We start from the raw sequence: 27,592 nt of genomic DNA on the forward strand, positions 1-27,592 counted from the left end.
CAGGCATTTGGACAAATAACCCCCAAATCCGAGCAGGTAGGACCCTCCATGGGAGCGTTTCAGGCTCTCTGGGAGTGGGGGCAGAAGCTGTACCCGCCGGGGCTGGGGGGAGAGCTGGCCCTGCGTCCACACAAGACCACCAATCAGAGTATCTGAGCGACTTTACAGGTCACACTTTGTAGAAGAGGAAAGGAGCCACGAAGAGGGGAAGGCCAGTCTGTGCTGGGGCAGGGCCGGAACCCATCCGCTCACTTGAGTTCAGTTAGCCCTTTGCTGGCCTGGAGCCTCCAGGGCCCCAGCCAGCACCCACTTCTTGGCATCCTAAAGTTAGTCAGAAAGGAGGTTTACAAACAAAACAAAACAAAACAAAACAAAACAGAATACCTCCCCCGCAAACCACCTGAAACTAACACAACTTATAAATAAATTATGCTTCAATATAAGATACAAATGGAAAAAAAAAAAAGAAAAAAAAGAGCTCTGCACCGCATCTGGGCTCCATCTTTGTGGGTGACAAGGCCGGGCTGGTGTTTCCAGCATCTTTATGCACTCCTTTGAGCTATTATTATCCAAAGGCAAGGTGTTCTTTGGGTGAAGATGGTTCACCTAACTGCCCTCCGAGTGTTTGCTGGAGAGAATTTTGTGTTGTTTGGGTGGTAACTTTTATTTTCTGAAAGTACAGCAGTTGCATATGGTTGAAATTCACACAATGCTAAAGGAAGCTGGTGAAAAGCTTTCTTCCCAGTTCCAACCTATAATATCCTGACCCCCTTCCTAGAAAGCAGCAGCTGTTATGGCTTCTTGTGTCCTGCTGGAGACAGGAAGGTGGGGTGGGCTTTAAACAGAAGCACCCGTGAAATACCTGAAACAAATTTCACGGGAATTAATCATTTTGGGAAAACCTCTCAATCTCCACTGATCCAGGGTTTATACTCTGTCCCTATATGACTTTTTCTTTTCTCTTCCTATTTTTTTTTTTTTTTACATTGAAAATGTTCTATTGGAGTGTAGCTGATTTGCAATGTTGTGTTAGTTTCCGGTTCACTTTTTCTCTTTTAATTCAGTTTTTTTAAAAACAGTAAAATTTTTTATTTGCTTGATTTTGGCTGCCCTGGGTCTCCGATGCTGCACACGGGCTTTCTTTATTTGCAGCGAGCGGCGGCTCCTCTCTAGTCGCGATGCGAGGGGCTTCCCGTTGCAGCGGCCCTCTTTGTGGCGGAGCGCCGGCTCTAGGGCCCGTGGGCTTCAGTACCTGCAGTGCACAGGCTCAGCGGTTGTGATGCAGGAGCTCCGTTGCTGCGGCATATGGCATCTTCCCGGACCAGGCATTGAACCTGAGTCTCCTGCATTGGCAGACAGATTTCTTTACCCCTGAATCACCAGGGAAGCCCATAGTAGTTTGAACCCTTTCCTATTTCTGGGTTAAGAACGCAGGAGAGGAACAAGGCGGGTGTTTTTCTTTCCAGTGGGTAGACAGGCACATGGCGGGGCGGGGGCGGGGGGCGGGGAGGCCGTGTGGCCTGCACGGGCCCAGATCACCAGGTCCCACGCCCCGGCTGGAGCTAGTCACGTGGTTGTCCCTGTTTGTGGAACAGAATGTTACTGGTGTCGGGTGACTGGTTCCTGGTGGGATGCACTTGGTCTTTTATCTCTGTGGGTCCTGCATCTGGACACGGTTTAGGGTGCAGACGGTGCACGAATTCAACTTCAGATACACAGTCTGCTGTGCCCGTGGGATTTCCACACACCCATCCTCGGGGGGGAAGGTGGAGATGTGGAGCTGGTGTTTGTGAGAGACGCCGGGTGACGGACGTCAAGGTTGTCAGGAAGCACGTGAGACCAGAGAGGAGATCCTCCCAGGAGGGAGAAGGCGAGACGACAGGGCGGGAAACATCGGGGCTCGGACACGTTCGGAGGGTGAGCCGAGAGGGAAGGGAGGTTTGGGAGCGGGGTTACAGCGTGGGGGGCTCTGGGGGTGTGAGGGGGGGCTGCCAGGAGATGCTGTCGGCTCTGCGGTCAGCGGGTGGCCTGAGTGATTGGCTTCAGGAAGGCGGCAGAGAGGGAGCCAGATTGTGTGCGTGTGCATGTGCGTGTGTGTGTGTGTGTGTGTGAGGGGCAGGCACACGCACACTCCTACTCCCCCCGCTCCCCTCTGCCCTGGCTCGGGCCTGTGCGGCTTTGGGAGGCTGGACGGGCCAGGCCCTTGCTCTGAAGCCCGGCACATTTCCTGAGAGCACCAGTGCCGCCTGATGAGGGCAGCTCGATGGAATCCACAGCAGAGGGAAAGGAGGGTGACGTTTTAATTTCAACCAGCCTGACACACATCCGGACGCGAGGGGTGCGCCTGCGATTCTGAACCGTGAGTGTGTTGACGCACTATTTCATGGAATAGAGATGTGTTCTGGCCAAATTGGCCGCAGAGTGAATAAACATTATTTTTCTACTGAATTCAGCTAGAAAATGACTAGAAATCATCCCATGGGGACTGGCGGGGTGGGGGAGGAAAGAAAGTAACAAGCAGAAACCAGCCATCGGAAGGCAGAGGAGAAGGGCTGCAGAGCTGGTGACGGCCGGCTCCAGGGTGGGGTCTGTGCCCGACCCTGTAGCTGGCTCAGGGGCCGGGGACCCCAGGACTGGCTGCTGGTTGACCAGGCGGCTGGTTTGGTGGTTGACCAGGTGGCTGGTTTTGTGGCTCCCTGGGTGTCTGACCAGGCGGCTGGTTTGGTGGTTGACCAGGTGGCTGGTTTGGTGGCTCCCTGGGTGTCTGACTGGGTGGCTGGTTTGGTGGTTGACCAGGTGGCTGGCTTGGTGGCTCCCTGGGTATCTGACCAGGTGGTTGGCCTGTAGGCTGACCGTGTAGCTCTCTGGCTCCATGCTCTCCAGACTGGAGGGTCCCCCTCACTTCCTCCTGCTTTGTTCCCCTTGTTTTCCTCCCGAGGCTCTCAGACCTGGTGGAGCCACATATAATATTTTGCTTTATCTGAGGTCCACTGAACACAAGTTTTCAGGGTTCTGGTTGTGTAAACACGGTAATTTCTTCCTTCGCTAACTGGGAAGTCCACAGTGAGGGCCACCACATCTCCTCGGGCTAGGAGAAGGTGCCCCTGGGGTTTCTATGCCCGATTTCCACAGCCACACAGATCTGGGCTTGAGACCCAGCTCTGCTGCTGAGCAGTTACAGGAGTGTGGATCTACTGGAATCTTTGGTCAGTTCCACATCTATATGATGAGGGTAATACACATCTTGGGAGAGTATAGCAATGACTGAGTGAGATAATACATCACACACGTATATTTACACAGTGTGGTCCACACCCTGTGTTGAAGGGGGGGTCATCACTGAGGTGATAATGACAATGACAAGGATGAGACATCACCCTTTTTAAATCCATCAAACAGAATTAAAATGAGCTTGTGAGGGAGAAACAGAAGGCCTAAATGTTCTGCTACAGAAATCCACTTTTGTTGTCCAAAGGCGCACAATTTTCACAGCCTTCTAGAATCTCAAGCCTTTCACAACGACTACTTCTAAAAGAATTTTACCCCCAATCAGAAGGCCAAGATTTTTTTTCTGACATCTACAGATAAGAAATGCTACCATATGCTTGAGAACTCCCACTGCAGCAAGTAGGCTGGGCTCCATAGCTGCCTGAATTCTCTGGTTGGGCTCACTGGGTGCTATGTTCAGTAGCAGCCATAAAGAAGAATGAAATAATGCCACCGGCAGCAACATGCATGGACCTAGAGATGACCATGTTAAGTGGAGTCAGAGAAAGACAAACATCATATGATGTCGCTTATGTGTGGGATCTAAAAACATGGTACAAATGAGCTTATTTACAAAACAGAAATTGAGTCACAGAAGTAGAAAACGAACCTCCGGTAACCAAGTCGGGGATGGCGGTGGGGGAGGGGTAAGCGGGGCGGTTGGGATCCACAGAGACATTGCTGCATGTAACGCAGATGACTAGTAAAGGCCTGCAGCAGAGGGCCGTCCACTGAGTCCTCTGTATGACCTAAATGGGAAAAGAATCTAAGAAAGAATGGTTCTGTGCATTTGTGTAACTGATTCACTGTGTTGTGCACCTGCACACAACATCGGAAACCAACCACACTCCAATAAAAGTTTTTTAAAAATCCACTCAAGAAGGAAAAAAAAGAAAAAAGATAGGAGGTCACATCTCCTCCATTTTCCTGTGTGGGCCCCTATATGAGAGATCTTTTAAAATTCAGGAATTTCCCTTTTAAAAAAATCCTATTGACAGGCGTATTACGTTTCAGACTACTCATTAGGAGTTAGCCTCTGCGTAGGAAGGCAAACGGACTTGAAGCCGGGTTTGAAGACGTAAATAAAGGTCGCAGTTGGCTTCAATCACTCATTTGTCTCCAGAGCAGGGACTGAGCGAAGGTGGCCGGATGTGAAAGGCAGAGAGTGGACTATACAGGAATGCTGCAAGCCGTGGAGGGCACATCTTTATTTTAAAGTTTTACTTTAACTGGAGGATGATTACTGCACGATACTGTGCTGGGTCCTGCCATACACCAAACATGGATCAGCCACAGGTCTGACGTGTCCCCTCCCTCTCCAACCTCCCTTCCACCCCGTCCTGCCCCACTATGTTGTCACAGAGCACCAGTTTGAGCTCCCTGCAAATTCCCCCTGGCTGTCTACTTGGCATCTGGTACCACATGCTACGCTCTCAGATCATCCCACCCTCTTCTTCCCCCACTGTGTCCCCAAGTCTGTTCTCTATGTCTGTGTCTTCTTTGTTGCCCTGCAAATAGGATCATCAGTACTATCTTTCTAGATTCCATATAAATGCATTAATATACAATATTTGTTTCTTTCTTTCTCACTTACTTCATTCTGTATGATAGGCTCTAGGTTCATCCATCTCATTAGAACTGACTCAAACGTGTTCCTTTTTTATAGCTGAGTAATATCCCATCACGTATATGTACCACAGCTTCTTTATTCATTCACCTGTTGATGGATATCTAGGTTGCTTCCATGTCCTAGCTATTGAGGGCACATCTTTTCTAACAGGATCTCTGTACATCGAGTAAAACGCAGCTTCCTCAAATAGAGTATTTCTGTGGAAGCAACCAGCCCTGTGTAATCCATAAGACTTTATGCTTAAATTCAGTCCTGGAACAAAAGCTCCTGCGGGTCCCAGACCGAGGGCATCCCTGAGACGTGGGCCTTTCTGTTTTAAAGGGGAAGTCCCAGCCAGACTGGGGTAAGCCTGCCACCCTAAGGCTCACCGTCAGTGCTCCTGGTGAAACGTGAGTGTGAAAGAGCAGATGGAATGTCCCAGGCCCAGGGGACCAGTGGCTCCCCAGGGACAGCCTGGATGTGTGAGGTGCTGGCTTCCACGGGAAGTCCTTGGTGGCCAGCCTCAACTCCCAGATTGTATGCAGCCGGAAGTTCTACGATCAGCAGACAACTCAGCCTTCGGCAGACGTCCTCTGAGGACAATGGCAGGCTGCCAGTTATGCCTGTGTGGGGTGAGGCCCGTGCCACAGACCTGCGACCTTACAGAGGGGATGTGTTTACATATGTAGGTCAGAATCCTCTTGTAGGGCTATTTTGTACAATTTCAATGGCTTTCTGTATTAATTACAAACATATTTCTTTTTAAAGAAAGACTCCATAAAGTATGGACTGCTGTTATTGCTTCATTAATAGTTTAAGCAAAACACAGTTGATTTACACTGTTGTGTAAATTTCTGCTGTGGTGTGGTGGTGGTGTAGTCCGCTCAGTTTTGTCCAACTCTTGCGACCCCATGGACTGTAGCCCTCCAGACTCCGCTGTCTATGGCATTTCCCAGGCAAGAATACTGGAATGGGTTGCCATTTTCTTCTCCAGGGGATCTTCCCAATCCAAGGATTGGACCTGCATCTCCTGCATTGCGGGCGATCCCTCACATTGCAAGCAGATTCTTTACTGCTGAGCCACCAGGAAAGCCCAGTTTCTGCTGTTCAGCAAAGTAATTTAGTTCTACACATGTAGTTCTACACATGTATGCATTCTTTTTAAAATATTCTTCTCCGTTTTGGTTTATCACCGGATATTGTATACCGTTCTCTGTGGCATGCAGTAGGACCTTCTTGTTCCTCCATTCTGTACTTAAAGCTTACATCTGCTAACGCCAGCCTCCTCCCCACGCCTCCCTCAGCCCCGTTCCCCTCGGCAGCCACTAGTCTGTTCTCTACGAACGCATCGCTTTTTAAAGCACAAAGTATAGAGATGTTAAAAACTGCCCTGCCTGCTAACAGTGAGCAGTGTTTTCACCGCAGGGCTGAGATGCAGAGAAGTTGGAGGCTGTTTCAAGTGACGTCTCCCCAGGGCTGGGCGTTCATAAAGCAGTCCCTCTAAGATTGGAAAAAAAGTGCGTTTTGATTTCTCATCTGACACCAAGTCCACATCTCCTTCAACAACTTTTCCCACTTCCTGAAGATGGCACCCCACCGCCCCAAGTGGTACAGACTGTGAGACTGAATGAGGCCAGTCTGCCTCTCCAGGATGACCCCGTCATCAGAAGAAAGGTGTGTCGGGCTTCGCAGTTGACGGGAGGGGCTCTGTTGTCAAGCTCGGGTGGGAATCTCACTGTGGGGTTTTGTTAGCTGTGCGTGACCTGGGGCCACGGTCTGACTCTGTTCAGGCTGCGATACAAGCCACAGGCTAGGTGGCTTATAAGCAACAGAAACGAACTGCTCACAGTTCTGGAGGCTGCAAGTCTGGGACCAAGTGCTAACAGGGGCTGGGCTCCAGCGGAGGCCCTCTTCCGGCTGCAGACTGCAGCATCTCACTTGTCCTCACGTGATGGAATGGGGTTTGGGAGCTGTCTGGGGCCTCTTCTATAAGAGCACTAATCCCAATCACAAGGACCCCACCCTTTTGACCTAATCTCCTCTTAAAAACCCCACCTCATAATACCATCACCTTGGGGGTTAGGATTTCAACTCACGAATTTTGGGGGTTACAAATGTTCAGATTATGATAGCCACCTACACCCTACAAAGCTGGGCTGAGGTTTTATTAGGTAACATATGGCCTGGCATATAGTACATCTTGAATAAATACTTCCTTTCTTCCTAATTTCCAAATCAGTATTCTAGGATAAACTTCTAAGTTTACACTCTCATCATAAGAAGAAAAGATTGACTACTGCATTTGTTATCTTCAATTCTTATAGATTCTTGTAGAAGAACAAATAAGCAATGCTTTATTTGCAATTTTAGGACAAATTAAGGCCACAGCCTTCTGAATGATTTAAGATCAATAAATATCATTTCAAACTACTTTCTCAATGACCAATGGTCCTGCATCAGTCAAAGATCTGCCAACATTTTATTTAACAAAGCTACAAAATACAAGAATTAGCAACAACTGGTTTGGAAAGTTAACCAATATTAGGGTACAAAGTCAATGTTATCTCCATAATTACTAGCAAAACTACTTAGCTTTCTGACTATTAAACTACTCCCAAATCTTATTTTACAAACAGTACTGAAGACTTATTAAAATTGTATTGCCTGCTGTGACTTTAGATTTCAAGTAAAATTACCATGTTATTTGAAATCTAGACTTAACAGGCTCAACTAAGAGCTTCTTGGTCTCTCTGGAGTTTGTCCAGCTTTCAGAGTTTGAAGAGAAGGTACATTTGTTTGTCATTAAGTACGTGAAGTTCGTAACACTGAGGAAAGGAGTTTTATAAACTCTTCATATCAAATTGACATAATTCCTGAAAATGCCTCATGGAATAGAAAACATGGATTTGTGACTGATAGGATTTCCTACTAGGGTTGTTGTAATCTCTGTCTCCTAAAAAATACACATTTTTAAATGATCTAAAGTACAGACAGATAGGAGATGTAGATGTACTATACTGGAGAGACCATCAAAATGTGTATTCCATGCAGCTGATGCTTTAAAAGAAGAAAAGCAAACTGAATTAAATATTGTCTATAAAAGTCACTATTAATATCATGAGACTGGTTTAATCAGTTAAAAGTAACAGAAAATCAGTTTAATAAAATATCATATGAAAATGAATTTAATGCTTTTAAGGTTGAATTTTTTAATCTAAAGCATTAAAGTAAACATAAAAACCTTATGGTAAGAAAGACTATAGGCAATAAAACAGTCGGGATAATTTTTTAAAATGTCTTGTATTATGTTAATTAAGTTTATATCATTTTAAGGAAAGAAATGTTAAACACACAGTTATCTGATTCTTTTCACACAGTCTATGGTGGTCTCTAACAGGCAGGGACAGGCTACAACTTGTGGGCCAAATCTGGCTACCAACTGCTCTGGTCAATAAAGCTTTATTGGAACACAGCTGTGCCCATTCATACACACTGTCTGTGGTTTTGCTGGCTAGAGTTGAATAGTTGCAACAGAAACTGTATGGTGTTCTGTAAGCTGAAAACTGTTTTTAAATAAAATGAATGGTAAAATGGTTATTAAAAAAATCCTTAAGGACACTGATTTCAAAGTCTCAGTTAATATAGTATTTAAACATATTTTCTTTAGGATTTCCTTCGAACTGCTAAAAGGCAACAGAAAGTACATCTTCTGAATCAGATATTTAATATGTTTCTGATGAAATTAAAATTGAAGTTCAGAAATATTAATATTTACAGGTAAACAACTTATACTGGTAAATCCTACTGTTAAGCAGTAAAGATGTTCCTTAAACGAGACTGAGCTGTAGGGGGGCTTGTAACTATGATTAGCTGAAGCAGGAGTTTCCAACAGGCCTTGTCAGCACAAAGAAACCTGAATATTAATAAGCACGGCAGTGTGGTTTTCAAGCCACACTGCACACAAGTTTCCTCCGCCTCCTAAGGCTGCAAACTTAGAAAAGCCTGAAGGTCAAAGCCAGACAGACAAACCTTGTCACTGAGTGTGCTGACCGCGACTGATACGAGTGGAGTTTACTTCTTCCGCTAAAACCATGGAGGAAAAACAAACTCCAAACCAAGGGCAATCACTGTAACCATCTTACGAGGAAAAAGAAGAGAGAAATAAAGCCCAAAGTGGTTTAACCCAACGATCAGCCCACACCTCAATTTCACTAGGAGCCTATTTTTGGAGTCACATATCCAAATGGTTGCATCAAGAAGGTGGCAACAGAAAAGATGTCCATGTGAAAGTGACGTCCAGCCAATACGCGAAACCAGAGTGACCTGAAACAACCATAAAATCGTCAGGCCACTGACAGCCGGGGAACCTCCACAGCTAGCAACTAACTGCAAAGGGCCCTCCCAGGTTTGAGATGAACAGAATACACTTGAACCTGTAATTGAATTAGACAAGCCTCGCTGCACGGAGCGCTCTGTCGGTCACCAGGATACAAAGCAAACGCCGGGTTATCAGAAGTGCATTTATCAGCCACAGTGATTTATTGAGTGCTCTAATAATACAATGTACATCAACTGATCCACAGTCAAAAGTGGCAGTCCCTCAGAAATTTACAAGCACTTGAAGTAAATCAAAATACATATTATTTTGTTCAATCCGGCAGCCTTCGGTGTGGGAACAGAAGGCTAGTGATAAACAGAGTCTTCAGTAATGCACAGTGATTCTGATTGAAGCGTTTGTACAAAATCTGGTTCCCAGTAGCATGCACCCACCGATAAAGACTTCAGTACAAAAAAATTAACCCGAAGCGCTACATGGAAGTAGAAATGAGATAGAATTCTGAATTCGTGTCTTCCCGAAGATCACAGAAAAGGAAGAAGGATCAAAAAAAAATGGACAATAAGGAACAAAACCACACAGGAATACGAAGCTTGGTAAGAAAGCTCTTATTATTACAGATCCGACATTGTTTGCACTGAAAACCAAAGTTCCCATCCACGTGGAGGGGGAGGGATTAAAAAAAAAAAAAGACCAGATCTTTCAAGTTAATGTAAATTAAGAAGTGAATAAAACAGGAAGGGGTGGTGAGCAAAGAACAGGAGTGGGGCTGGACGGCGCTCCACCGCAAGACGGCTCCAGGGGACACACGGCGGCGCCCCGCGCTGAGCTGCCCGCGGCGCTATGTGGCGTACCGCTTGGTCCACTGCCGGGCCATCCGGTCGTGCTCCGCCCTGTTGGTCATGTACTGTGTGGCGATGCTGCCGACCAGCGGGTCAGCTGCAAAGGAAGCAGAAGCAGGTCAGTCGGGCCAGCGCTCGGCGCCCCGGAGCCGGGGACACGGGGGGCCGGGGCGCGGGCGGAAAGGCCGAGGCCGCGTCCTGCCCGGAGCAGCCCCGCCGCCTCGTCACGGTCCGGACGAGGCTCCCCGGCCCCCAGCAGGCAGACACCGGCCGCCATCCCCCTGGTTTTCAGGGGGCGTTCTCTTCCCCAGAAGACGCGAGTGGGGGGGAGCCTGGTCTCCACCCTGGTCACTGCTGGGGGGGCAGCAGCAGGTTAGTGAGCCGGTGACACAGCGCCTCTGTATTTGGGAATTACCAAGCAGTGTGTGTGTGTGTGTGTGTGTGTGTGTGTGAATTGTGTGTGTGTGTGTGAATTGTGTGTGTGTGTGTGTGAATTGTGTGTGTGTGTGTGAATTGGGTGTGTGTGTGTGTGAGAATTGCTCAGCTGTGTCCGGCACTTTGCGATCCTATGAACTGTAGCCCACCAGACTCCTCTCCTCAGTCTGTGAAATTCTGCAGGCAAGAACACTGGAGGGGGGTGCCATGCCCGTCTCCAGGGAATCGTCCTGACCCAGGGATCGAACCTGCGTCTCCTGCATGGGCAGGAGCCGCCTGAGCCACCAGGGAAGCTCTATCAAAGTCATCGAGGTCTGTTACAAAAGCAGCAATGGACGTGACTCACAGTTAACACTCACTGACTTGACCACGTCCTCAAAACTTGGACATACTGGAGCTGCCACGGGAGGGCCTGGAGCTGGAGCCCCCCTTCTCCTTGCAGGCTCCCGGGACCCTCCTCCACCCAGACAGGATCCAGGGTTAATGAAGACCATTCAGAGCAACTAAAGAAATGTCCTTTAGGTTTCTGGAGATCCCAGAAGGCACTGGTTTCCCTCCATGTTTTAATTGCCCTTTGAGTTTTAGTTCCAGTATTTTTGGTGTTGAGAATTTGTATGTATTAGAGCAAGTGCATAAGAAAGAACCAAAAGAGAAAAGGAGGGGGGGGGGAAATGAGCAAAAGTTGGTAATAAATACGAAAAAAAAAAAAAAAGCGAAGAAGACGGCAGTGCACCTGCGGTCTAATACCGCCTCGTAACTTGAGGAAAATCCCGAGTGAGACTTTCAGTGTCACAGCTTCTCAACAATCAGAGTGGAACGGAAGCACCACCTTTTCAGGGTCTGCGGAGGCTGACGACAACAGCCTCTGAAAGTCCTCCCAACAAACTCCTGCTGTTTCAAAAATTCTGTCACAGTTCTAACATCACTAACACACTGTTTTTAGGGGGCTGTTTTTTCCCTGGGGCCTCACCTACTGAGTTGTGGGGTGTTAGTTCCCCAACCAGGGACTGAACCCGTGTCTCCTGCAACGGAAGCACAGTCCTAAACACTGGACCGCCAGGGAAGTCCCAGGACTTGCTTAAGCTTTCATGAACTTCCATTTTCTCAGATTTGCGCTAAGCTTGTTAAAGTTATTCCAGCCAGAGACCAGTTTCTTAACTCACTCGTGTCACAAACCGTTAACAGGTGGCCAGTCACAGGTCTGTTACGAATGTCCACCTCTCCGCCTGCTCTTTGTGACTCTTGACTTTCACCTGCCCAAAGGGTGAAACTCGTCACCTCAACTAGCCCAGCCAGGGTTCAAGATGATCTAGACCAGCAGTACCAAATGGAGACACAGAATATCTGGGATTGGCAAGATATCTTCTTGAAAAATGCTGTCTTTCAGTTCAGACTAAAGTAATGACTTTATTAGAGTCTAAAGAGGGTCAAAGGGAGGTCTGAGTCCCATTTCTGTACCTCTGAAACAAATCATCTAGTTCCAGTTTCTGGAAGGCAAAGAACTTGGGCACCCTGGACAGAGATTAAGTCTACATCTGTCACGCCGGCTATTTGGTTAAATGCACCCAACGTGAGAGATGTGCGCTAAAGGGCCATCTGAGCTTCCTGACTTAGCCAGTCAAGGTGAAGGACTGGCTTAAGTCAGAAGGAGGAGCAGTGATACTAATGTTCTATGCAAATGTACCCTCACGGAGGGTGGGCTAAACGGGAACAAGAGTCTGCTGTTCACCACCTAGGGAGAGGGAGACAGGTGAAGGACGAGGAACGGGAAGCCCAGCGGTGGGGAGAAGCATTCAGACCATTTCAGCAGGGGCAGAGGAGGAAGAAACCTCAGAGGTGAGTTAGCATGCTGAGGAAACTCACACGCACTGTGCAGACTTCTTTTTGTATGCTTAAATAATAAGTAGTAAATTCCTTTCAGAGTTCCTCTCACCTTTTCAAGCTCAGTTTTAAAAAGAGAAATATTTTTCCATCAGCAAAATTATACATGCTAAACATAAAAACGACAATAATTTACAAAGCCGCCTCACACAATACATAAGACAGAAAGTTAAGTGAAAACTGGCTGCAAACTCACTGAAACACTGTTAGCATTTTGACTTACATCTTTCCAGGCTTCTCTTTAAACATACAAAAAAAAAAAAAAAGGTCAGTCTGCTTTTGCAACCTTTAAAAAAACTCATTATATGGTGAATAACTTTCTGTATCAGGAATTACATCCTACCTCATCATTTTTATTTTTTTAAATTCAAGTGTAACTGACATGTCAATATTACTATATTAGGTTCAGGTGTACAACATAGTAATTTAATATTTTTATAGATTATACTCCATACAAAGTTATTATATTCCCTATGCATCATCTTATTTTTATTTAATTTTTAAAAGGCATTAGTTAATTAATTCCTTTATTTTTGGCTTCGCAGGGTCTTCCCTGCTGTGTGTGGACTTGCTCCAGTTGCAGGGAGCAGCCGCGTGTAGGGTCGTCCCGGCGGTGGCTCCTCTTGTTGCCGAGCGCAGGGTTTAGCTCTGGGCTCAGTAGTTGCGGCCCCCGGGCCGAGAGCACAGTCTCAGGGGTTGTGGCGCTCAGGCTCAGTTGCTCAGCAGGACGTGGGATCCTCCCAGACCAGGGATCGAGCCCGAGTGTCTCCTCTATTGGGAGGCTGGTTCGTAACCATTGAGCCAGCAGGGAAGTCCACAACATTTAAAATATTCATCTGAATTAATAATCAATTTCCTATTTAGAGGTATTTGGGTTCTTTCCACTTTTATTTTTTTGCTTAATAAACAATGCTGTGAAGAATATTATTTTGTGTGCATCTTTGTAAATTTATGCACATCTTAAAAGTATTAATGAAGGAATAAAAGTATAAAATGAAATTTTAAAATCATGTTATCAAATAGTTCAATGCTAAAATGTTTTGCTGAATAGAAGACAGTTAAGACTACAAGTAACCAAAAGAAACTAGGCAATAAATGTGCATCCAGTGACTACTGGGGTGAATCTGGAAGAATGAGATACTCCTTCTACAGTATATTTATAATCATGACCTGAAGGAAGGTTGACTCCTGCTTTAAGGTTTCATATTTCATGGACAGAGCTACACCAGGGATGAAATAACAGTCTCCAAACATAAATTACTCAGCCTTATTTCTGTATCAATTCCTTTCTACAATAGAAGGGAAATTTCCCCATCATTTTGGCTTTCAGATTGTTACTGCTTTCCCAAGTCTCTATCAATCTCTGAGATGATCACCTGTCAGCCTTCCTCTTTACTAAAGAAAAACCACAAAGTTCATCCATGAATGAGTAAAGTGAAACTTAAGTCTCCTGCATTGTCTGCTCTTTCATTCACTATTTGTTTGAATCTGAGACGAGGAGCCTGTTCACACTTGGCTCCGCTCACAGCACAGGGGGAGGTGATGGTAAGCACTTGATTCTCCTAGCTGGCAGTGTGGTGTGTATGAGCGGGTCCCCGGACAGGATTCACGGTGTGGTCAACGGAAAAGAACAGGGCGGGAGCGGGGAACACGTATCCGCCATCGATCGGATCCCTAAAGTGCGCACCCCGCCTGTGTATAAAAATCCTGCCACCCCCTTTTTTTAGCCGGCACAATGGAAGCAATGAAACAGTAGCTGAGCGGAGGCTTAAGTCAGCAGATCCCTCGTGATGGGCGCCGCCCTTCTGTTTGCTTCCCCTCCTGGGCTCACCTCCGCGTCCCCGCAGGGCCAGGCGCAGAGGCGGCGCAGCGAAACCTGGGCCGAGCGGCACGCGCGGTCCTGCCAACGGCGTGTACCGGGGCCGAGCGCGCCAACCCAGCCCCTTTCTGCGGACCGTGCGACGCGCTCCTGCGCTTCCGGAAGGGAAAGGCTCAGGGGACCCCCGGGACCCTGTGTGAAGGCCCCCCTCTGCGAGGAAGCCCGGACACCGGGAGGCTTCACAGCCCGTCCAGGAGAGCAGGGGGACGGGGTGCAGGCTAGAGCAGGCGGCCTCCCGCTGGCTCGGCGGGCTGAACCCGCTTACCAACTCGGGGGACGCGGCGTGACTCCTGGTCTGGGAAGGTCGAGCATGCCTGGAACAACGAAGCTCGTGGGCCCCAACCACCAGGTGCGAGCTCCGGAGCTGGAGCCAGAGCCGCCGGGCCTGAGCTCTAGAGCCGGAACCACTGGGTCTGAGCCCTACAGCCGGAACCGGAACCACTGGGCCTGAGCTCCGGAGCCGGAGCCACTGGGCCTGAGCTCCGGAACCGGAACCACTGGGCCCGAGCTCCGGAGCCGCAGCCGGAACCACTGGGCCCGAGCTCCGGAGCCGGAGCCACTGGGCCCGAGCTCCGGAGCCGCAGCCGGAACCACTGGGCCCGAGCTCCGGAGCCGGAGCCACTGGGCCCGAGCTCCGGAGCCGCAGCCGGAACCACTGGGCCCGAGCTCCGGAGTAGCAGCCGGAACCACTGGGCCCGGGCTCTGGAGCCGGAACCACTGGGCCCGAGCTCCGGAGCCGGAACCGGAACCACTGGGCCCGAGCTCCGGAGCCGGAGCCGGAACCACTGGGCCCACGAGCTGCGACTGCTGAAGCCCGCGCACCCAGAACCCATGGGCCATGGCCGGGAGGCCACTGAAGGAGAATCCCGCGCAGCACGACTACAGTCACCTCCACTGGCCGCAACTAGAGAAATCCCGCAACAGCCCTGAAGACCAGCACAACCAAAAATACACTTATACAGACGTGGAAGCAGCTGAAGGTGAGGAGCGAGGACAGGAAGACAGCCCAGCTGCAGAGGGTTCTACCGGCAAGGCCCCAAATCATTCTCTCCCGGATGGTAGATGGTATAGGAGAAACCATGGGAAAAAAATATTTTGACTTCCTTTTCTTAAGAAAACATGTATGTCCTTAAAGAAACACAAACAAAAGCAGCCCAGGATAAGGGAAAAGGGGGTGGGCTCTGGGTCGAGGCTGCCTGCCTCTGTACCTGGGTTCCACCCATTAAGGGCACCAGGTCAGATAAGGGACTTGGTGCCTTGGTCTCCTCAACTGCAAAATGAAGGCAATGGCAGGATCTGCCCCACAGCCGTTAGAAGAAGGCAGTGGACTGAATTATTGTCATACATGTACAAGATTTCTGCTATTGTTTTCAAAATGCAGACAACAAATGAATGTTCGTGTGTATCTTTAAAAAATATACATAAGATTATCTTCTTGAAGACATTCTCTTCAGATAAAATCCAAAGTCCTTAGCATGTAATTACTCTTGTTGTTTTACTGAGTTGTGTCCAACTCCCTTGTGACCCCACGGATTATAGCCCACCAGGCTCCTCTGTCCATGGGATTTCATGTAATTATTAGAGAAATGCCAATCAAAACTACAGTGAGGTACCACCTGACACCAGCTAGAATAGCCACCGTTTAAAAAATCTACAACAATAAATGCTGGAGTGGTCCAGTGGTTAGGACTCGATGCTTTCACTGCCCATGGGTCTGGGTTCAATCCCTGGTGGGAGAACTAAGATCCCACATTCAACACAGCTCGGTGTGGCAAAAATGAATGTGCTGGAGAGGGAGTGGAGAAGAGGAAGCCCTCCTACACTGCTGGTGGGAATGTAAATGGTGCAGCCAGGATGGAGAACAGTGCGGAGGTTCCTCAAAAAACTAAAAATAGAGCTGTCATGTGATCCAGCAGCCTCACTCCTGCGCATCTGTCTGGACAAAACAAATTCAAAAAGATCCATGCACCCCAATGTTTATAGCAGCAGTACTCAGAAAACTCAGGACATGGAAACAACCTAGATTTTCACCAAATAAAGAAGATGTGGTACATATATACGGTGGCAGGCTACTTAGTCATACAAAAGAATGAAATTTTGCAATCTGCAGCAACATGATGGGCATGGATGGCATTCTCTTTAGTGAAATGAGTCAGAGAAAGACAAATGCTGTGTGATATCCCTTACACATGGAATCTGAAGTATGACACAAGTGAACTTAATGACAAAACAGACTTACAGACATCGAGAACAGACCTATGGTTGCCCGGGGGAGGGGGAGGGATGGGGTGGGAGGCTGGGGTCAGCAGATGCAAAGTCATGCAGAGAGAATGGACACAGAACAAGGTCCTGTTGTCAGCACAGGCAGCTATATTCCATGTCCTGTGCTAAACCACAAAGGAAAAGAACATGAGAAAGAATGTGCATGTGCAACCGAGTCACTCTGCTATACCGCAGACATTAACAGAACATTGCAATAAAACAAATTAAACAAAAACCAAACCAAAACCAGCAAGGTCCTTAGCATGGCTCCTGAGAACATCGTGATCTAGACCTAATCTTTCCGGCCTCCCCATCCCATGCTTTAATCTGGAATCAGCGGACTCACAGCTTCTCCAATAAGCCCTGCTCGCTCACGGCTCTCTTGCACCTTTGCTTCTCTGACTTCCTCTGCCTAGCGGGCTTCTACGAACTTCTCAAATTTTAGCTCAGACAGAGCCTCCTCAGGGACGTGTCTAGGGGCTTTGTCGCAGGCTCCTGTGCCCCATTTCTGTTTTGTCCGTTCATACATCTATCACTGCACTGAGAATATACCTTTAGCAAAGATCCACAATTCCCACTGGAGGGCAGCCCACACATTTGCTCCAGACGACTGTCACTGCTGCAGCCCTACTACGTTCCAGGTCCTAGAGAAGTATGCTAAGCAAACTGCTGCCCTCATGGGACTCTGCCCCTGCCCTCGGTTGCTGCTTCTCGCTTGTTAACACCGTGTTTCTGCGAGGATGTATGAATGGATAGAAGTCAAGGAAGGAACACACAAAAGTAACACAAAATAACAGCCAGAAAGAGCGGTCCCTCTGTGAGGCAGGTGTCCCCTCTGTCACACCAGCATTATATGCTGATTCATCACAGAACGTCCTTCTCCACACACGATTAGCAAGTCAGGAAAGGGGCCCTGGAGGAGAGTCCAGCAGCTTTCCTTTCATTTTTCTCCTGCCTGTTTTGGTTTTAATATGTAGCATTTCTTTTCCCTGGACGGGGTCTTCATCGCTGCTTGGGGCTGTCTCTAGTTGTGGCGAGCAGGGGCCGCCCTTCGTGGCCGTGCGGGCTCCCGAGCACAGGCTCGGCACTTGGGGTGCACGGGCTTAGCTGCTTGGCAGCAGGTGGAATCTTTGCAGATGAGGGGTCGAACCCGTGTCCCCTGCATTGGCAGATGGATTCTTTACCACTGAGCCACCAGGGAAGCCCTGGGTGTTGTTTTTTTAAACTTTATTATTGAAATTTGTGGTTTGCGCTTTGCCATTTCTTGGATTCTTGCAGGCTACAAACCGCTGCTCCTCCAGCTGTTCCACAGTCCCCATGATGAACATTTATTCCTTTAGCTACTACTCACCAAGTCACTGGAGCCTTCCTGTAGGTCTGCATTACAGTGAGGACTAGCTCATTTTTGTGTCTTTCAGGGGACTTTTGTTCCATGGTTTGGTCTAGCCTGGATTTATTTAAGTCTTTTATAAAATTAAAAAGTAATTGATGCTCATTTTAATAAATTCAAGTAATAAAGAAACATGTATGATGTAAAGAATACAATCTTCTTCCCTTCAGTTCCCCTCCATCTCTGTATCTTTCCTGTCCAAGGTGACCACTGTTAACAGTTAGATGCTCATTGCTCTAGACTTTTTTCTTTACTTATATTTAAACCCAGTGGGAATCATATGGTTCTGCAGCTTGCATTTCCCTCTGGGCCAATATACAACTTGTGTTTCTGCCATAGTACAATAGATTGAGCTGATTATTTTTAGTAACTACAGGGTGTTCCTTGCATAGTTATTCAGCATTTATTTTTCTATCCCCTCCTGATGCACACTGAGATTAGATTTGGTTTATTGCTATCAGGACTCTTACCATCTTGTAGACATTTTTTGAGCACACGTTAGAGTCATTTTGGAGGGTAGATTCTTCTAGGTGACAGCATTGGACCAGAGGGTACAGATTTTAAACTTTTGGTGAATACTGCCAAAAGGTCCTTCAATAAATGGATGTACAATTTACTCTGTTTCTGGATATTCTCACCAACACTGCATTACCAATCTTTTTTTTTTTTTTGTCAAGGTAACAAACAAAAATTCCGTCATTGTTGTACCTTGATCTAACTTGATATCTACTGAGGTTTTAACGTGTTCTCGTGTTTGTTCACCATTTGCATTTCTTCTCCTGTAATGTGCTTGTTCATGTTTTTTGTCCATTTTTTCTTTACTGATATGAAGGCATATTTTATATATTATAAATATTAAGCATGCACTTAAGGTCAGCTTTGGCTTCAGTATTCAAAAGTCAAAACTGCTTTAGTTTTTGAAAGATTGAACCAACAAATGCCTCTTTGATGTTATTTTGAGATTTGCTGAACTTGTGGAAATCAAAGATGAAGTTATCATCATACTTAGTAAACAAAACCATCATTTGGGCTTATTGCTAATATCTGACTACTGGTGGTTAGAATACTGGTAAGCATGATGAGTGTAACTTGGGACTGAAAATCTCGTTCAGTCAAAGACAAACCATGTGACATAAGGAAAAGGTCTGGAATTATCTTCACATGTCCTCAGTACAAATGTTCACAGTGAGATGGATGAGCAGCGATCACACGGGAAAGTCTCCTGGCACAGAAGAGGCCACACGATGATGGTGCCCTGCAGACCCCCACACTAAGAGTAAACGGCTCGGCAACAGCCAGCGGCTGCCGGCAGAGGAAGCCGCGCGTCCGGGGACTGCGGGAAGCAGGAAGTGAAGGCAAGTAGTTAGAAATAAAAGTGTGAGGGCAAAAATCTGTGGGCTTCTCAAATATTGAGGGGACACTGGCTTTAAGCACGCTGCACACGGTTTCGGTTTGTGGGGGGACTTCAAAGACTGCACGGTGATCACCGTCAGCCACATCTTTAGGTCTCTACCTTTGTGTTACCATTAGGGAAAAAGGAAAGCTTATTGACCTGATAGCAAAGTCCCCACTAACAGTAAGCACACGGGAATAGAGAGAAAAAGAAATACAAGCTTTTCATCAGACGAGAACATCGCAGTCTTGTGTACGTGCAGCTGGCAGTGCTGAGAAATGACATCGTTACGACAAACTTCAAAAACATACCTAATTTTTTATGAACCTTTTTAAAAAATTTTCTTTTGGCCATGTCATGAGGCTTGTGGGATCGTAGTCCCCTGACACGGGCCTCCAGCAGTGGAAGCACGGGGTCTTAACCATCCGACCGCTGGGGAATTCCCTCCAATTTTCAATAATACTGTAAGATTACTTAGATTCTTCAGATCATTTTACGGGGGGAACATTCACCCTTGGCTTAAGCTGTTCATTGATTTTTAACTTGGGTTATTTAGCATTCAGCCAAAGTAAGTTCAGTGCACCTCTAAGGGAAATACCGTTTATCTGCTAATATGTGAAGGATATATTTTCTCCAAATCGTCTGTCCTTTAACCCAGTGGACAATGGCTCTTGTCAGCACAAGTTTAAAGCTTTTCAGTACTTAAATAAGTCAATCTTTCTTTAATACTTTTTAGTGTGATATCACGCGTACTGACAGGCTTTCTCCACTCACTCCAGTATTCTAGAAATATTCTTCCGTATTTACAGATAGTAGTTGTTTGTGCAATGCTGGTTTTATCACACACGATTCCCATAAGTGTCCGGGCCTGCTTCTGTGCTCGGTATTCCTTCATGCAATTAATCCACCTCTTGCTTTATTTACTCCTGTTTTTCTTGTTATACTTTAATAGTATGCTTGATACCTGGCAGGATAACTTCCCAGCCTTCCTCATTTCTTTCCTTCACTTGAGTTTCAATTGGAGAACTATAATCTTGAGGTTAAGACTTAGAGCAATTAAAGCTATTTCCCCCGGGGGTACAGGAATTTTCAGGTCTCTTTGAAGAATGTTATCAAGATTTAGGACCATCTGAATTCCTCAGGGTCTACTAATTAAGCATCAAGTGAGTAGGGCAAAGTTAAAGTTTTCATACTTTAGAATGTGGGAAAACCAGACTATTAATTACAGGTCTAACTCAGACCAGAAGGTTGTTAAGTTCCTTGGAAGATTATATATATATATACACACACACACATATACACACACACACACACACACACATATACACACACACACATACACACATATACACACACACACATACACACATATACACACACACATATACACACACATATATACACACACACATATATACAGACACACACACACACACATATACACACACACATACACACACACATATATACACACATACACACATACACACACATACATATATACACACACACATACACACACATACACACACACACATATATACACACACATATACACACATATACACACACATACATACACACATACATACACACATACACACACATATACACACACACACACACACATACACACACACACATACACATACACACACACGTATATTTGTTGCTGCTGTTTACTTGCCAAGTCATGTCCAACTCTCTGTGACCCCGTGGACTGTGGCCCGCCAGGCTCCTCTGTCCATGGGATTTCCCAGGCAAGAATACTGAAGTGGGTTGCTATTCCCTTCTCCAGAGGATCTTCCCAACCCAGGCATGGAACTTGCATCTCTCGCACTGACAGGCAGACTTTTTACCACGGAGCCACCAGGGAAGCATATCTATCTATCTACACATATGTATCTATAGGTGTGTCTATATATCTGCATCTGTATCATGTGTGTGTGTGTATGTGTGTGTGTGTGTGTGGTGGGGCAGGGCTCATAAAGTAATTTAGGGAGAAAATCATCATGGTTATGATTTGAACCAAGTGGTGGCTGCGATCTAACTAGATTCAACTTTGAGAATGCCCCACAAAGCATCATACAAGTATAGCAAGATGTGTTATTACCCCAAAATTAATACCCAGTGATCCTAAAAGAGGATCCAAGTGCCCCAGCTCCTACAGAGACATTGGTGTCTTCCCCAGGACGTGCTTAGGGAAGACGAGTGGACTCTGCGGGGCCCATAAGTCTACCGGAAGGTGCGGGAGAGGAGAAGAGGGTCTGCAGGAGGAGAGGAGGGGGCCTGCGGGAGGAGAGGAGGGGGGCCTGCGGGATGGGAGGAGGGGGCCTGCGGGAGGGGAGGAGGGGGGCCTGCGGGAGGGGGGGGGGGGGGCCACTGCGGGAGAGAAAAGGGAGGAGGGGGGGCCTGCGGGGAGGGAAGGAGGCGGGTCTGCGGGAGGAGGAGGGGGTCTGCTGGGGAGGAGGGGCGCGAGGGGAGGAAGGGGGCCTGCGGGAGCGGGAGGGGGGGCCTGCGGGAGGGAAGGGGGCCCTGCGGGAGGGGAGGAGGGGGTCTGCGGGAGGAGGAGGGGGTCTGCGGGATGGGGAGGAGGGGGCCTGCGGGAGGGGAGGAGGGGGCCTGCGGGAGGGGAGGAGGGGGCCTGCGGGAGGAGAAGGGGGCCTGCGGGAGGGGGAGGAGGGGGCCTGCGGGAGGGGAGGAGGGGGCCTGCGGGAGGAGAAGGGGGCCTGTGGGAGGGGGAGGAGGGGGCCTGCGGGAGGGGAGGAGGGGGCCTGCGGGAGGGGGAGGAGGGGGTCTGCGGGCACACGGCGCTAACCAGCCGGGGTGCGGTGCTGGGTGCGGAGGGCAGCACCCCTGTGTTCTCTCCTCCCACTACCAAACAGGGAGAAGTCTTTTTCCTCTGAAGCTACTGCAATAGGGAAGAACAAATCCGACTCCACACTTTATCTGTTCTTTTTGTATTGTTCTGTTGCTTGTGTTTGAGTTAGGAATGTTGCGCAGAGCCTGAGGCAGAGCCCATTCTCAAGGCTCCGACCTTGAAGGGGGAACACTTCCATTCACACAGGGATAAAAGGCAACATTCATGACAGAGAATATCATCTGTCATGTGGGAGGTTTGCAGGGACGCAGGGACCTCACCGATGTGGACAGCTGGAAGAACCAAGGACTCCGATACCGAGAAGTCTGCAACAATCAGCCCTGCCTCTCCCTCCCCCGGCCTTTCATGCTTTGCTGAGCCCCTTCCGGAGCTGGGGGCCTGGGGGCGTGAGCTGCCGTTCTCCCCGCACTGTCCTGCAGTAGATGTGTCTCTGCTCCCAGCTCCAGCGCTTGCGCTTTGGTGTGTCTGACTCCCTCTGTCTGGCGCGTGAACTTGCGCTCGGGACCACGGCTGAGGCAGGTGCCACCAGTGAAGCCGGGGCGCCCGGCAGCAGGAGGCTCTGAAGCGCCGTCCCGGCCGGGGGTTGACGTCGCCGGGAGCGCCGAGGTGGAGGTCTCCAGCATCCCTGCATCTGCTAGGGGGGCGCCCCCAGGAGAGGGGCCCAGAGCCCAGAGGCTCTTCGGAGGATGCTTTTCGGGAGGGCGGTGGGATTCTGGAGCCGGCTGGCCAGCCAATTTTTAAACTTTTAGAAACTGAAATAGCCATTCTCAAAAATTAAATGATATAAAGTTACAATTAAATGACTTATAAGGGTAATCAATACTTAAAAACTCATCATTTCTTAATTCTTTTACCGTTATCACTGACCCTCAGAGTGGTTTTTTTTTTTTTTTCTTTTTTTTCAGAGTGGTTTTTAAAAGTCCACTCTGTTTGGCGGAAGAAAAAGGGACGCTGGCTGCTGCGCGTCTTGGCCGGATGAGGCACGCAGCAAGGCTAACAAGTGAGCTTCTGACACCCTTCTTGGTTTAACTTTGGTCTTAGTTCTTAAAATACCACCCAACATTCATGTTAGAACCGCTCTCTTTTGTCAGTTACAGCTGCAAAAATCAGGGACTCCCAGGTGGTACATTGGCAAAGAATTCACTTGCCAATGCAGGAGACGTAAGAGATGAGGCTTTGATTGATCCCCGAGTTGGGAAGATCCTTCCTGGAGAAGGAAATGGCAACCCACTCCAGTGTTCTTGCCTGGAGAATCCCATGGACAGAGAAGCCCCAGCCCGCGGGTCGGAAAAGATCCCGGTCGTGACTGAGCACGCACGCACGTTGTAAGAATCCCCGGAGGTCTTTGGCTACAGGCCCTGGGGAGGGAGGTGGGAGGGGGGGTTCAGGATGGGGGACACATGTAAATCCATGGCTGATTCATGTCAATGTATGGCAAAAACCACTACAATATTGTAAAGTAATTAGCCTCCAACTAATTAAAAAAATGGAAAAATTTTAAAAAAATTACTGGATTTTTTACTATCTGCAAATTGCGTTCACTTCACACTAGTGACGTATATAATAAACAGGTATGTACACAAGCCTGTGACATGACTCCACTTCCCCCCCCCCGATGTTGTGAAAAAGTCCCCAGCGCCCGTGGGGAAGGGCTTGGCCGGGGAAGCTGGGCCAGGGCAGGCCGGTTTTCACGCCAGGTGCCTGGGAACTGAGATCTCCCACGACCGGGGAGAAGCAGCGTTTTGACACGTGTCATCCGAAGGTGTGGACGGCAAGAGGCTGCTTGTCACAGAAGCGTGGCCTGAGGTAAACAGACCTGTGCACACCTTCTATCTGCCCCACAGCCTAGGAGTCAGGCCTTGGGAGGGGAGAGAGCAGGGGTCAGAACCAGACCTGCTCCATCCTCACGGAGGAGAAATGGAATCCGATTTAAATCAGCAGGAGAGGAGACTTTAAAGATGGACCAGGCGGATCGTCTACTAACTGGAAGTGACCTGAATGCTGCTAAATACTGTTAAGGGATGGAGAAGCAAAATTCAACAAAATGCGGCCTAAGGCAGTGACTGCAAAAAATTAAAGCCATTCCGTATTAATACCCCCTGAGCTGAGACGGCTCAACCAATGCTCCGCTATAACCTGAAGTATGCTGTTGATGAAATGTTTTTCAATACATCAAAACTTGTTCTCTCAGGCCACACAGCAGTGCTGTGTACCCTAAATCAATGTGTGTTTTGAAATAGAAAGCGTCTGTTAGCATAGGCCCATCCACAGAGCAGCACAGATGGTCCATTCCTACTGAGAAGCTATTGGATTGCAATTCCAGGCTTAGTTAAGCCATAATTCCTAATGAACTCTCAGAAAATATCCTTACAGTGCTGGACTTAAGACGTAAAGTAATTAGCCTCCAACTAATAAAAATAAATGGAAAAAAAAAAGAAATAAAATATGTTTTTGAAAAAAAAAAAAAAAGACGCCAGAGATTCATGTTACTTTCCCACCTCTGCAAAAAAGCTGTGGCTGCAGCAAGTAGGAAGGAGTCCAAGATGCTGAGATGTCAAAGCTAAATTTTTTTAAAAAGCAGCTTTACTGAGATGTAATTCACATACCATATAATCTACCCATTTTATGTGCACACTTCAGTGACTGTTAGTACATTCACAGGGGTACACAACCGCAGCCATAATCCACTTTAGAATATTTTCATTTCCCAAAGATGTCTTTATATCCTGTACCTCTAAATCCTCCACCCCGAGGGGTCCACTCCTCTTTCTGTCTCTACATATTTGCCTATCCTGGACGTTTCATATAAATGGAATCATCCAACATGTGGTCTTTTGCGACTGGTTTCTTTCACAAAGCATGCATCAGTGCTCCATTCTTTTTTACTGCCAGATAGTATTCCACGGTATGAATACACCATATTATATTTACCCATTCATTAGCTGATGGCCATGTGGATGGTGCACACTTTTTGGACACTGTGAATGGTCTTGCTGTGAACATTTGTGTACAGTTTTTGCACGGACCTGGTTTCATTTCTCTCGGATAAATACCCAGCGGTGGAGTTACCTGGCCATATGGTAACTCTACGCTTAACCACTAGCCAAACTGCCAAAATGTTGTCTGAAGAGGATTCACATGGCCACGGGCAATCTGTGAGGGGTCCAGTTCTCCTCCTCACCAACACCTGTCAGTGTCTGAGGATGCTAGACTTTAAGGACAGACTAGCTTACACCCATTGGTGTTCAGTTAAAATATATACACCATGTTCTCTACAAATATTTGTTCCTGCCAACTATGGAAAATAAATCCTCTCTAATTGGAGTGTTTTTATCATGGTTTGTGTCTACAAGGGACCAAAGGTTATCCCAATCCTGTCTTCCCTCTACTTCTAACCCTGATGGAAGTAAAAATGACAACAATACTCTTAAGGAGATGTATTTGTAACACACACCTTTTCTTCAACATAAAAAAGTACTTTTTCATCTCACAGTCCTCAAATGTAGTCCGCCCACTAAAAACTGTACTCTAACGCATCAATTTCCCTCTCAAACCGTCTTTTCTGTCCGCACCGCTGTTCGGCGCATACAGTGGGACAGGAGATGGTTGGAGAGAGGGTGTGAATATGGCCCTGGACACATCACACGCGCCCAGCTCCACCGCGCCGGGGAATCTGGGCTGGAGTCCACAGACAGAAACAACCCCGCTCAGCGCCAAAACTGGACCAGAATGTCAGTGGTTTCAGTCGACTGGATGCCTCTGCCTGTCGCTGAGGGCTGGCCCGGTGTAGCCAAGACAGCCTGGTGAGTCACGTGGACGCTTCCGCCCTGGGCAGTACCTCTCCCTGGAGGCGTGGGCTGAGGTCTCGCTCCATCTCCTCCCCCCTTTCCTTCGGGGTGGGCAGGGCCTCTTGCAGTCTTAGTCACAGAGACAGCAGACCGTCTGGGGGTCCTGATGATGACCGTTCAATACGTGTCTGTTTAATGAATGAGTTAATGAGCAATTCCACTGGTCAGGATGGAGGGATCTGATTTCTGGCAAGACATCCTTCCTCCTTCCCACACTTGAGCCTGAATGACTTTATCCTTATGGGATCAGCAGCTCTCCAAGTCACTCATGTGAATTAGTAAGCATCTGGGAAGCCCCGGTGTGAATCTTTTGTGATTTAATATTTAGCTATCTCTGCTTTCGGTCTAAAGCACACAGTATGATCGACTTCCTATAAATGACCTCTTGCTTGACTTCAAGATTCCCTGTTATCTCTTTATGAAGGTTTCAATTCTTATTTTTTAAAATTAAGGCATGGCTGAAACAGGAAAAGGAGTATGTCAAGGCTGTATATTGTCATCCTGCTTATTTAACTTATATGCAGAGTACATCATGAGAGACGCTGGGCTGGAAGAAGCACAAGCTGGAATCAAGATTGCCGGAAGAAATATCAATAACCTCAGATATGCAGATGACACCACCCTTATGGCAGAAAGTGAAGAGGAACTAAAAAGCCTCTTGATGAAAGTGAAAGAGGAGAGTGAAAAAGTTGGCTTAAAGCTCAACATTCAGACAACTAAGATCATGGCATCTGGTCCCAACACTTCATGGCAAATAGATGGGGAGACAGTGGAAACAGTGTCAGATTTTATTTTTGGGGGGCTCCAAAATCACTACAGATGGTGATTGTAGCCATGAAATTAAAACACCCTTGCTCCTTGGAAGGAAAGTTATGACCAACCTAGACAGCATATTAAAAAGCAGAGACATTACTTTGCCAACAAAGGTTTTTCCAGTGGTCATGTATGGATGTGAGAGTTGGACTATAAAGAAGGCTGAGCACCGAAGAACTGATGCTTTTGAACTGTGGTGTTGGAGAAGACTCTTGAGAGTCCCTTGGACTGCAAGGAGATCCAACCTAAAGGAGATCAGTCCTGGGTGTTCATTGGAAGGACTGATGCTGAAGCTGAAACTCCAATACTTTGGCCACCTGATGCGAAGAGCTGACTCCTTGGAAAAGACCCTGATGCTGGGAGGGATTGGGGGCAGGAGGAGAAGGGGATGACAGAGGATGAAATGGCTGGATGGCATCACCAACTCAATGGACATGAGTCTGGGTAGACTCTGGGAGTTGGTGATGGACAGGGAGGCCTGGCGTGCTGTGATTCATGGGGTCGCAAAGAGTCGGACACGACTGAGCGACTGAACTGAACTGATGTACAATATTACGTGTGTTGTCAGTGTACAACATATGATTCACAGTTTTTAAAGGTTATCCTCCATGTATAATTATTATAAAGTATTGACTATATTCCCTGTGCTGTAGAACACAGCTGATTTTATGTGCAGTTGCTTGTATCTTTTAATCTCCCAACTTGCCCTTCCCTTCTTCCTTCTCCCCATGGGTTCTCTGTACCTGTGAGTGTCTT

At 47.5% G+C, this 27,592-nt stretch overlaps 1 protein-coding gene across 2 annotated transcripts in view; it reads right to left on the reverse strand.

Moving 5' to 3' along the window:
- Window positions 1-9,392: 9,392 nt before the first annotated feature.
- LOC122432588 (ubiquitin-conjugating enzyme E2 E2) overlaps window positions 9,393-27,592 on the reverse strand; it is a 188,212-nt gene continuing 170,012 nt past the window's right edge. For both annotated transcript variants that reach the window (XM_043454609.1, XM_043454606.1), the window contains exon 4: window positions 9,393-10,151. In XM_043454609.1, coding sequence (XP_043310544.1) covers window positions 10,054-10,151 — 98 coding nt within the window. In that variant the 3' untranslated portion in view covers window positions 9,393-10,053. The remainder of the gene's footprint in view (window positions 10,152-27,592) is intronic.

Source organism: Cervus canadensis, chromosome 31, assembly GCF_019320065.1.
Source record: "Cervus canadensis isolate Bull #8, Minnesota chromosome 31, ASM1932006v1, whole genome shotgun sequence".
NCBI classification, from domain to species: domain Eukaryota; kingdom Metazoa; phylum Chordata; class Mammalia; order Artiodactyla; family Cervidae; genus Cervus; species Cervus canadensis.